This window comes from Citrus sinensis, chromosome 2, assembly GCF_022201045.2.
Source record: "Citrus sinensis cultivar Valencia sweet orange chromosome 2, DVS_A1.0, whole genome shotgun sequence".
Taxonomy (NCBI): domain Eukaryota; kingdom Viridiplantae; phylum Streptophyta; class Magnoliopsida; order Sapindales; family Rutaceae; genus Citrus; species Citrus sinensis.
Window position 1 is genome coordinate 994122 of NC_068557.1, and position 11251 is coordinate 1005372.

The following is an 11251-nucleotide window of genomic DNA, read 5'->3' on the forward strand; positions in this document are numbered from 1 at the left end:
AGGACTTGAGCGCGTTTTGCACATCAGTTTAAGTAACCACGTGAGGAAGCATGTGACGAAGGTTATCAAAGTTCGTTAAGGTTGTTAAACCACGTGTCATCGAGCTGCTTATTCTGGAATTCAAGCTGGCTGCCCAGAACAGAGTATAAAGGCTGGTTTTCTGGGGTGATTCAAAAAAAAGATTTAGTGAGTCTTGCAGAGAGGGTTTGTAGAGAGACAAAGGGTTAATCTGTTCTCTGTAACGTCTGTTGTAAGGCTCTGTAACAATCTCCATTGTAATATCAATAAAGCTCATCTTGAGGCTTCTCCCGTGGATGTAAGCTGAGCATTCCATGCTCAGCTGAACCACGTTACAATTGGTGTCTGTGGTTCTTTTCTTGGTTCTTGTTTCAGTTTCTTGTTTGTGCTCTTAGCTATTGTTCTTTGTTGTTCTTGGGTGAATTCGTCTAAGTAAATCTTGGGGGTGTGCAACTTGCATTGACTAAATCACAAGCATCCTAGGGCAGTGGTCAGTTTAGCTTGGTTATAGGCTTGCTGAATCACTACAATTGGTATCAGAGCTGTGGTGTTTTGTGATCAAGTCCAAGTATGGTGTCCTCTAAGGTCGATATAGAAAAATTCATAGGCAAGAATGATTTCAATATGTGGAAGATAAAAATAGAAGCCTTGCTGATCACTCAGGGTTTGGGAGATGCATTTGAGCCTGAAATGAAGGAAGGTAAAGGGGTTTCTTCATCAAAGACTCCAGAGGAATTTGCTGAAATTCACAGAAAGGCCAGGAGTACAATAATCTTGAGTCTTGGGGATTCTGTCATTAGAGAAGTGGCCAAAGAGAAGACAGTAGCTGGATTATGGAGCAAACTGGAAAGTCTTTATATGACCAATTCTCTTGCAAACAGACTCTACATCAAGAAGAGGGTGTTTACACTGAAAATGGCAGAAGGTGCTTCACTGAAAGAACACATTGATGAGTTTAACAAGGTATGTGATACCCTGGAAACCATTGATGCAGCTCTGGATGATGAAGGAAATGCTCTTCTGCTTATCAGTTCATTACCAAAGTCCTATGAAAATTTGGTTGATACCCTGATGTATGGAAGACAAACCCTAACACTTGATGAAGTAAAGTCTGCCCTGAATACCAGGGAACTTCAAACTAAGCAAGGGCATTTGGAAAATAGTGGAAGTGAAGGACTGACAGTAAAGGTGAAAACTGACAAGAAAAAGAAGAAAGGCAAATCCAAGAACAAAGACAGAGATCTAAAATGCTTTCGGTGTCACAAAGAAGGCCATTTTAAGAGGGATTGCCCAGAAAAGAAATTCAAGACAAAAGATTCAAGAAATCAAAGTGGAGATGTTGCTGTAGTAGAAGAGGAAGGATATGAGTCTGCTGGTGTATGTGTGGCAACAAAAGACAGCCAAAAAGGTAAATGGGTTCTGGACTCTGGATGTACCTTTCACATTTGCCCTTTTACCCTTTTAGAAATTACTTTAATGAATATCAAGCATTTGATGGAGGTAGAGTGATGATGGGTAATAACTCTATTTGTAAAATCATTGGAATTGGGGATGTATGTCTTAAGCTACATGATGGTTCTATAAGAGTACTTAGGCAAGTCAGGCATGTACCAGACTTGAAAAGAAATCTAATTTCTCTTGGAGTATTGGACCAAATAGGGTGTAGAATTAAGCTTGAATTTGGTGAATTGAGTGTTCTGAATGGTTCAAATCTAGTCATGTCAGGGACTAGGAAGAATGGGGTTTACATCTTAGATGGTGAGGTGATATCTGGAGTAGCTGATGTATCCATTAAGCATACTGAAGATAAAACCAGGTTATGGCATCTAAGGCTGGAGCACATGAGTGAGAGAGGGTTAAAAGAGTTAGTAAAACAAGGGTTGTTTGGTTCTGACAAGATTGGAAATCTGGAGTTTTGTGAAGATTGTGTTCTAGGGAAGTCTTCAAGAGGGAGCTTCAAAAGGTCTAGTCAGAAATCAAATGAGAGGCTGGATTATGCACACTCAGACTTGTGGGGACCTGCACAGTGTGTATCTCTGGGAGGGAATAGGTATTTTTTATCCATCATAGATGATTTCTCTAGGAAAGTCTGGGTGTATGTGTTAAAGAACAAGGATCAGACTTTTGAGAAGTTTAAAGAATGGAAACAGATGGTAGAAAACCAAACTGGAAAAAGATTGAAAAAGCTGAGGACTGATAATGGTCTTGAATTCTACAACCAGCCATTTGACAACTTTTGTGCAAATGAGGGTATAGCTAGACATAGAGATGGCAAAACCCCAGGCCGGGTCCGGGTATTGCCATGACCGGACCCTGCCCGGATGCAACCGGTCCGGGTTCGGGTCCGGGCCGGATTTTAATCCGGGTACCCGGATTTTATATTTTTTAATATTTTATGTGTATATATTTTTTATTTTTTGGTAATTTTATAAGTTTTAAATTTATTTCAATAAAATTTGACATGAAAATATAAATTTTAAGTGTTTAAAACTTTATATATGTATAATAAATAAGTCAAATAAATATAAAATATTTAAAATAATATATATTTTATAATTTTTTTAATAAAATCCGGGTTCCGGGTTTATCAAGTGATGCCCAAGACCGACCCGGCTTCATACCCGACCGCAACACCCGGGTCCGGACCGGGTGGGTATTTTTGCCACCTCTAGCTAGACACAGGACAGTAAGGATGACCCTACAACAGAATGGGTTAGCTGAGAGGATGAACAGGACCCTTATGGAGAGGGTAAGATGTATGTTGATTCAGTCCAAGCTCCCAAAAACATTGTGGGCAGAAATCTTACTCATAGCTTGTTACCTTGTCAACCTAAGCCCCTCTACTGGAATTAATTTCAAAACACCTTTCGAAATGTGGTCAGGGAAAACTGCTGACTATGGGATTCTTAAAGCTTTTGGCTGCCCAGCTTATATTCATGTCAGTCAAAGTAAGCTAGCTGCTAGAGCCTTGAGAGGTATTTTCATAGGCTATCCAGAAGGAGTCAAAGGGTTTAAAATTTGGTGCACTGACCTTAAGCCACCAAAATGTATAGTAAGCAGGGATGTGGTGTTTAATGAGGGCAGTTTGATGAAGATAAATCATGAACCTGATCTGGAAACTGAAAATTCAAGACTAACAGAGAAGCTAGAGTTTGAGGTGGAGCCATCTACTTCCAGAAACACAACTGAAGCTGCAGAATCAGATAGTGTTCTTGAAATTACTGATGACACACAGGCACCTCAAGATCAGTCAAGTTCTCAGGAGCAAATCAGAGAATACCAGCTCACCAGAGATAGAAAGAAAAGGCAGATTAAACCAACAAGGAGATATGGCTATGCAGATTTAATAGGCTTTGCTCTTGCAGCTGCAAAAGATATAGATGATGAGGAACCAAAGAATTTTAAGGAAACAACCCAGAGCTTGTTCAAAGAAGAATGGCAGAGAGCTATGGATGATGAAATGGCCTCCCTCTACAAAAACAACACATGGGAGCTGGTCAAGAAGCCTGGAAATAGGAGAGTGGTTGGCTGCAAATGGATCTTCAAAATCAAGGAAGGCACAGATGGATCTGAACCAAGGAGATTCAAGGCCAGGCTTGTGGCCAAGGGTTATACACAAAAGGAGGGGATAGATTTTAAAGAAGTGTTTTCTCTAGTGGTCAGACATGCCTCAATTAGGGTTATATTAGCCATAACAGCTGTGCAAGACATGGAGCTTGATCAACTCGATGTCAAGACAGCATTTTTACATGGAAGGCTTGAGGAAGAAATACTGATGTCCCAGCCTGAAGGGTATGAGTTCCCAGGTAAGGAAGACGATGTGTGTCAGCTAAAGAAGTCACTCTATGGGCTTAAGCAGTCCCCCAGACAGTGGTACCTCAGATTTGATGAATTCATGCAACTACATGAGTTCATCAAATGCAGCTATGACTGCTGTGTTTACTACAAGACAATCAAGGATGGTTTGTACATATACCTCCTTTTATATGTAGATGACATGCTGGTTGCTTGCAAAGATAGAGAAGAAATTGATAAGCTCAAGGTGCTGCTGAATTCAGAATTCGAAATAAAGGACCTGGGGTATGCAAGAAAGATTCTAGGAATGGAGATCAGAAGGAATAGAAGTAAAGGGATCATGTTTCTGTCACAGGAAAAATACTTGAGAAATGTGTTAGAAACATTTGACATGAGCAAGGCTAAACATGTGCAACTACCATTGGCTTCACATTTCAGATTAAGCAATTTGCAGTGCCCTCAAACAGAAGCTGAGAAGCAAGATATGGCAAGTGTACCCTATGCAAATGCAGTAGGCTGCCTTATGTATGCAATGGTCTTAACTAGGCCAGACATAGCTCATGCTGTCAGTGTAGTCAGCAGATACATGGCACAGCCTGGGGAAGACCATTGGAAGGTAGTAAAATGGATACTCAGGTATCTAAATGGCACTGTAAATTGGGGTCTGATGTATGGCAAAACAGAAGCAAGTGATGAGGTTCTGAAGGGGTATGTTGACTCAGATTATGCAGGAGATTTAGATAGGAGAAGGTCTCTTACAAGATATTTGTTCATGTTAAATGGTTGTGCTGTAAATTGGAAGGCAACACTACAAAGTGTAGTAGCCCTTTCAACTACTAAAGCTGAGTATACAGCTGCTACAGAAGCTGTAAAGGAAGCACTTTGGCTCAAGGGGTTGGTGACAGAGTTGGGATTAAATCAGAAGTCAGTATCAGTCTATTGTGACAGCTCAAGTGCCATACACTTGAGCAAAAACCCTGCACACCATGAGAAGACAAAGCATATAGACATTAAGCTCCATTTTATCAGAAATGAAGTGTCAAGGGGTGCTGTAAAAATGGTGAAGATTCATACTGATGAGAATCCTGCAGATGCTTTTACAAAGGTGATTCCTGTGGCTAAGTTCAGAGCCTGTCTGGACCTAGCTGGCTTGTGCAGTCAGTGATATGCATAAGGGTTGGAGAAGGATTTAGAGTGAGGATAAACTTTGATTCAAGGTGGAGAATTGTGAGATGAATGAATCAAGTTTGGTTCCAGAAACGACCACGTTTTGGAGCTGTAAAGCTTCACTAAACTCAAGTGCTTCTCAGCTGGTTATCAACAGAAAACGAACTGATCAAAACGACAGGACTTGAGCGCGTTTTGCACATCAGTTTAAGTAACCACGTGGGGAAGCATGTGGCGAAGGTTATCAAAGTTCGTTAAGGTTGTTAAACCACGTGTCATCGAACTGCTTATTCTGGAATTCAAGCTGGCTGCCCAGAACAGAGTATAAAGGCTGGTTTTCTGGGGTGATTCAAAAAAAAGATTTAGTGAGTCTTGCAGAGAGGGTTTGTAGAGAGACAAATGGTTAATCTGTTCTCTGTAACGTCTGTTGTAAGGTTCTGTAACAATCTCCATTGTAATATCAATAAAGCTCATCTTGAGGCTTCTCCCGTGGATGTAAGTTGAGCATGGAATGCTCAGCTGAACCACGTTACAATTGGTGTCTGTGGTTCTTTTCTTGGTTCTTGTTTCAATTTCTTGTTTGTGTTCTTAGCTATTGTTCTTTGTTGTTCTTGGGTGAATTCGTCTAAGTAAATCTTGGGGGTGTGCAACTTGCATTGACTAAATCACAAGCATTCTAGGGCAGTGGTCAGTTTAGCTTGGTTATAGGCTTGCTGAATCACTACAGAAAGGATGAAATTAGTTCTCCAACCAGCACCAATCGACCATGCAAGCCAATAATAGCCTCCAATGAAGCATATGCATTGAGAACCACAAACAAAGGAACTTTCGGCTCCAAAAAACATGATCCCCGCCGAGTAACCTTACCATTTTGTTATCCAAAGAGAGGAAGGAGAAGACATTTTCTACGGCGTCAGTGATGAGCTTGCACAGAATGCCACAACTCTTTCCTGCTGTTTATCTGGTTTCTTAGATGCTTAACTACGAATCTGTGGTTCGCAATTAGAGAATGCAATGTTTTGGCAGCCGCCAAGAATGTTGGCCACCACATCTTCAGGAGGATTACTAAACCTTGCCATTGATTTCTTCTCTGTCTTCTAATATAACTGCATTGACAAGATCACAAGTGAATGTTGCATTATCTTTCGCCGTGCAACATCTTGCCAACACGCAAGCCATTTATTTGCAAAATAATTTCTTACAAATCAAGTAAATATATAAAGCAATGGCATAAAGCTAAGGTACTTGAATATTTCACCGCATGCCTTCCACTATATGGGGAAAAAAAAGAAGGAAAAAATGCATCTGCATTTGAACATTTTCCCACATCAAAGAACTCCTCGATTCTAAATAAAGAAACGATGAAAGCACCAAAGCCCCCACAAAAATTCGACAAATGAATGTCAATTTTAAGCAAATTCTAGTGACAAATAATTAAGTTTTCAGTTGAGAATAAGAATCACCTCAGAAATCAGAGAAGATGACAGATTACAGAACCCATAAATTGGAAACAATATTTAGTTTTAATTTCTTCGGTACTTAATTATTCACTAGTCTACTTGCAAACAAACTCCTAGTTCACAAAATATGAAGGGCAAAATTGTCCTTTGATTCGGTAATCTTTGACCGACAAGCCCTAATTATTATTAAAGAATTAAGCTGTGTCCAGAATCCAACGGCAGTAGCGTGGCCACGTGTACGACCCACATGAATCTCCCCTAAACCTTGCCCGTAAATCTCCACCATCCTCGTCTACATAGAACCTAAAACCCTATAAATCCTTCTCAATTTAAGAACAGAGAAAACAGAAAGATCCAAAAATTATCAAAATAGGAAAATGGAGATAGAAACAGAGACAACAAACAACGTGATGTGTCTCTTAACGGACCCAGAAGGGAATCCATTAGGAGCTCCCATGTACTTCCCTCAAAACGCCGGCCCTCAACAGCTTTCGCAAATCGTTAACAAGCTTCTCAATAATGTAAGTTAAGCTCTTCACTCCAAAATTTTCAAATTAATGGGTGTGTACCCCACTAGAAAGTTTCAATTTTGATTCCATAATTTGATTTATTTTATAGTAAGGGTTTAAAGGATGCTCTTTTGAATTAGCTAAAAGTGGTTTTTATTCAAGTTTCTGTATGTGGGTTTTGTTTAGGAGGAGAAGTTACCGTATGCTTTTTATATATCAGACCATGAGCTTCTGGTGCCGCTTGGAAGCTACTTAGAGAAACATAAAGGTTTTTTATTCAGAAATCTTTTGCATTTTTTAGCTTCAAATGATCTAATATGGAGGTTTAGATTTGTTTAATTTTGTTGTATCAACAAATTTTCAGTTTCTGTGGAGAAGGTGTTGTCGATAGTTTATCAACCACAAGCTGTTTTCAGAATTCGTCCGGTTAATCGTTGTTCAGCTACTATTGCTGGTGAGTGAATGATCCATAAATTTAGTTCGTTAGTAAAGCCCATTGGGTAGAGTTATCCTTACTAGTTTGTGTTTTGAAATTGTAGGTCATACAGAAGCTGTACTTTCAGTAGCCTTTAGTCCTGATGGGCGACAGTTGGCCAGTGGTTCTGGTGATACCACTGTCCGACTATGGGACCTTAATACCCAGACGCCAATGTTCAAATGTACAGGACACAAGAATTGGGTTCTGTGTATAGCATGGTCTGCTGATGGTAAGCATCTAGTTAGTGGGAGCAAGGCCGGAGAACTTCAATGTTGGGATCCCCAGACAGGAAAGCCATCAGGCAATCCACTCAGTGTACAGCCTTTGTACTTGAAAATCTCATTTCAGTTTTAACTTAACAAAATTAGTTAATCTTATATCATTATATTACTGGTTTTTGGTGAATTTAATCATATACTAGATTGTCTTTTTCGAGAGACTCTAGAGTGTCTTCCTTCTGTATTTGATTTTATTGATTGACAATGTAGCTACATATCACAACATTCCAACGTTTCTTTACCTCTTTCTCTTTTGTCTCTTCAACTCGCCTGTATGAAGTTGAATTGTGTTCTAATATGAAATTTTTCTGAGACATTAAGACTTGCAATTTTCTACATTTTAGGGCCACAAGAAATGGATTACTGGTATCTCTTGGGAGCCAGTCCATCTGAATGCTCCTTGTCGTCGCTTTGTAAGTGCTAGCAAAGATGGAGATGCACGTATATGGGATGTTTCATTGCGAAAATGTGTTATTTGTCTTAGCGGGCACACGCTTGCAGTGACTTGTGTGAAATGGGGTGGCGATGGAGTGATTTACACAGGGTTGACCTTTTCTTTAAACTCTATTTTCTCATTTTCTTAGTTTCTTTTGAAGTTGCAAATGTGTAAAGATGATTTAACCGAAATTGTAACAGAAACTCTCTGGTTTACTTTAACATATTTATAGCTTACTAGGCTTACCTTCCTGTATAAAATGGACTTTTTGGTATAACAGCTACCATTCAAGCTTTTTCCCCCCATATTTTTTGGTAATGTTTATCTCAACTTTTGCAGTTCACAGGACTGTACTATAAAAGTTTGGGAAACTACGCAAGGGAAGCTGATTCGTGAATTGAAGGTAATATATTTTGGAGTACACTTCTCAACTCTTATGTTTGGTTCTCTACAAGTCCAGATCAATAGTGACTGTTTGTATGTTTTAATTTTATTGTTATGACTTATGATGGCCTTCTTCTTGTATATATGATTTCATTTTAGGGTCATGGACATTGGGTCAACTCCCTTGCATTGAGCACCGAATATGCTCTTCGCACTGGAGCTTTTGATCATACAGGGAAACAGTATTCGTCTCCTGAGGAAATGAAAAAGGTACAATGTTTTGGTGTTTCTGCCAGAAGTGTCCTCTGGGTGTCTTTCCATTTTATGGAACTTAAATACATTTTTAATTATACCAATATATGTAGGCCGCTCTGGAGAGGTATAACAAAATTAAAGGCAATGCTCCTGAAAGATTGGTATCAGGATCTGATGATTTTACAATGTTCCTCTGGGAACCTGCTGTTAGCAAACAACCTAAAACTCGTATGACAGGTCATCAACAGGTACAATTTTTATATGTTTCTAATTGCAATCTAATTTTACAATTACTGTTTGGTGGGAGTGCAATACTGTTCATTTTTACTTATCCTTCATTGTTGTTTGTTGTCATCTTATTGGAAAACATTTTCTTCTTTCTTATATTGACAGTTGAACTCCTAGCATTTCATTGTCACATCTTTTTTAAGTGGGTTATAAGCTTAATCTGTGTGGCCGATTGGTTCTTTCTTTCATTCAAAAAATTTTAGCTTGTAACTTTGACTTTGTGGTTGCAGCTTGTAAACCATGTTTATTTTTCACCTGATGGGCAATGGGTGGCAAGCGCCTCATTTGATAAGTCTATCAAGTTATGGAATGGAACGACAGGAAAATTTGTTGCTGTTTTCCGGGGACATGTTGGGCCTGTTTATCAGATCAGGTTTGAGTTAATCTATTGTTTTAGATATCCGTCAAACTTTTACTGTGTGGTTGATATGTCATGTTGTATGTCACTATACAGCTGGTCTGCGGATAGTAGGCTTCTTCTAAGTGGGAGCAAAGATTCCACATTGAAGGTAACATAACATTTACACAATTGTTTCAAGATTTTGATTGAGATTTGCTGAGTTCATTTAGCATTTGAAACACCTTAATTATCCTACAAAAGATCACACATCAGTTATGAACTTAGATTGCCCACTTGAAGACTCGGTTTCCTGTTGACACTGTTCATGCATAATGTACTTTTAGGTTTGGGATATACGGACACAGAAGCTGAAACAAGATCTTCCAGGCCATGCAGACGAGGTATCTTCACTCTGAAATTAATGTCTTCTGAGCATAATTTCTTTTTCCTACACTAACATGCCATTATAAATAAAGATGCAATTGTTTTCTTACTTAAGCATGCTGGTAAATTATACCCATGAATTTGTTTTGTGAAGGTCTTTGCTGTTGATTGGAGTCCTGATGGTGAGAAGGTAGCCTCCGGTGGCAAAGATAGAGTGTTGAAGTTGTGGATGGGTTAAACTAATGAATTGCAAAAGGTGCTTGCGATTACATGTTTTCAAATTGTCGTCCGAGAGGCAATCTAATTGGTTTGATCTTCTCATACACATACACTCCAACTTGTTATATGCTAATCGGCGCAAGGAGTTAATTATCAGCTTCAAGGGTTTTGTGGAAAAACTTCAGTCACAGCAGAAGCACGCTTCAAATCCATGATGATAACAGTGTTTTGCAGAATTGGAAGATTGCATTCTCACGGTTTTGGAAAATTATTTAACATCAACTCAAGTTTGCATTCTTTTCTCACTTTGTTTAACTATGCCAGTCTTCCCTTGCTTGGAGGAGTTTGAATTCATTATGCTGCATTTTTATCATCAGACTAGTGACAGATCTTACAATGAGTTTGAAGCAAATTGTTTGCTTGTAAATTTACCATAGCATTTTGTAATATTGATATTCGTCATAAAATAGTTTGGGGTCTTGTGAACCGCTTGATGAAAACACTGATTACATCATTGGACCTATTGCTTCTACTGCAAGATGGTTAATTACCTGCTATGATATTTTCATCCCATTTCTGAAGTGAATGCTTTTATCTTAGCCCCCAGAGTTTTGTACAGAACTTGAGCCCAACTTCACAGGCACAAAATCGTGCGGCAAAATTTGGGCATCTAAAATATGTACGTGCAATGTGGTTTAGTTTTTGATAAATATTTTCATCTTGACAATACTGGCATATTGCTTCTTCCTTCAACTTTTTCCACCCGAGTAAAGCTCTTGTTTATAGTTCTTCAAATCTGAATGATGGCAAATAACACTTTTCTAAGAATGCGAGTGATACATGCATCAGCAAGCAACCTGGGGATGTTTCAAATTCACCTAGTTCTAAAATCTAGATAACACTCACGACTTTTTGTAACTACATCGAAAAATTGGATTGAGCGTGATTCAATTGCATTTTTTCTCTGTCTTTCTGGTAAGTGTTTTCTCCTAATAGCCTTTAAGCTTTTCCCTGGTCAAAAATTGGTCTCCTCTGCTAAGCTTAATGAAGCAACAGTAAATATAGAAACCAGTAAACAAAAGAAAAAACTTGCGGGACATAACATGTTGGTGAGAAATTATATTAGAGCCGTACTTTCATTTGTCAGGTAGTAGATATGAAGCTTATTTCCTCCTTTGACAGAAAATAGGCTGGTCGTGTTAATAACAACAAAGGAACTTCTACGAGGTCGAGGCCTCTC

At 38.9% G+C, this 11251-nt stretch overlaps 1 protein-coding gene across 1 annotated transcript; it reads left to right on the top strand.

The window, feature by feature from the left end:
* Positions 1 to 6745: 6745 nt before the first annotated feature.
* LOC102619181 (notchless protein homolog) lies at positions 6746 to 10592 on the top strand. Its single transcript, XM_006492626.4, has 12 exons — positions 6746 to 6961; positions 7136 to 7217; positions 7314 to 7403; positions 7489 to 7742; positions 8050 to 8249; positions 8481 to 8544; positions 8685 to 8795; positions 8891 to 9028; positions 9299 to 9441; positions 9523 to 9577; positions 9753 to 9809; positions 9947 to 10592. The coding sequence occupies exons 1-12, from the start codon at positions 6818 to 6820 to the stop codon at positions 10028 to 10030; spliced, it is 1422 nt and encodes a 473-aa protein (XP_006492689.1). The 5' UTR covers positions 6746 to 6817; the 3' UTR covers positions 10031 to 10592.
* Positions 10593 to 11251: the final 659 nt, after the last annotated feature.

Coding starts and splice junctions, on each gene's coding strand:
- LOC102619181 (XM_006492626.4), top strand. CDS start 6,818: ATGGAGATAGAAACAGAGACAACAAACAACGTGATGTGTCTCTTAACG. Junction 9,029..9,298: donor GTATGACAGGTCATCAACAG/GTACAATTTTTA, acceptor TTGTGGTTGCAG/CTTGTAAACCATGTTTATTT. Junction 9,578..9,752: donor GCAAAGATTCCACATTGAAG/GTAACATAACAT, acceptor ATGTACTTTTAG/GTTTGGGATATACGGACACA.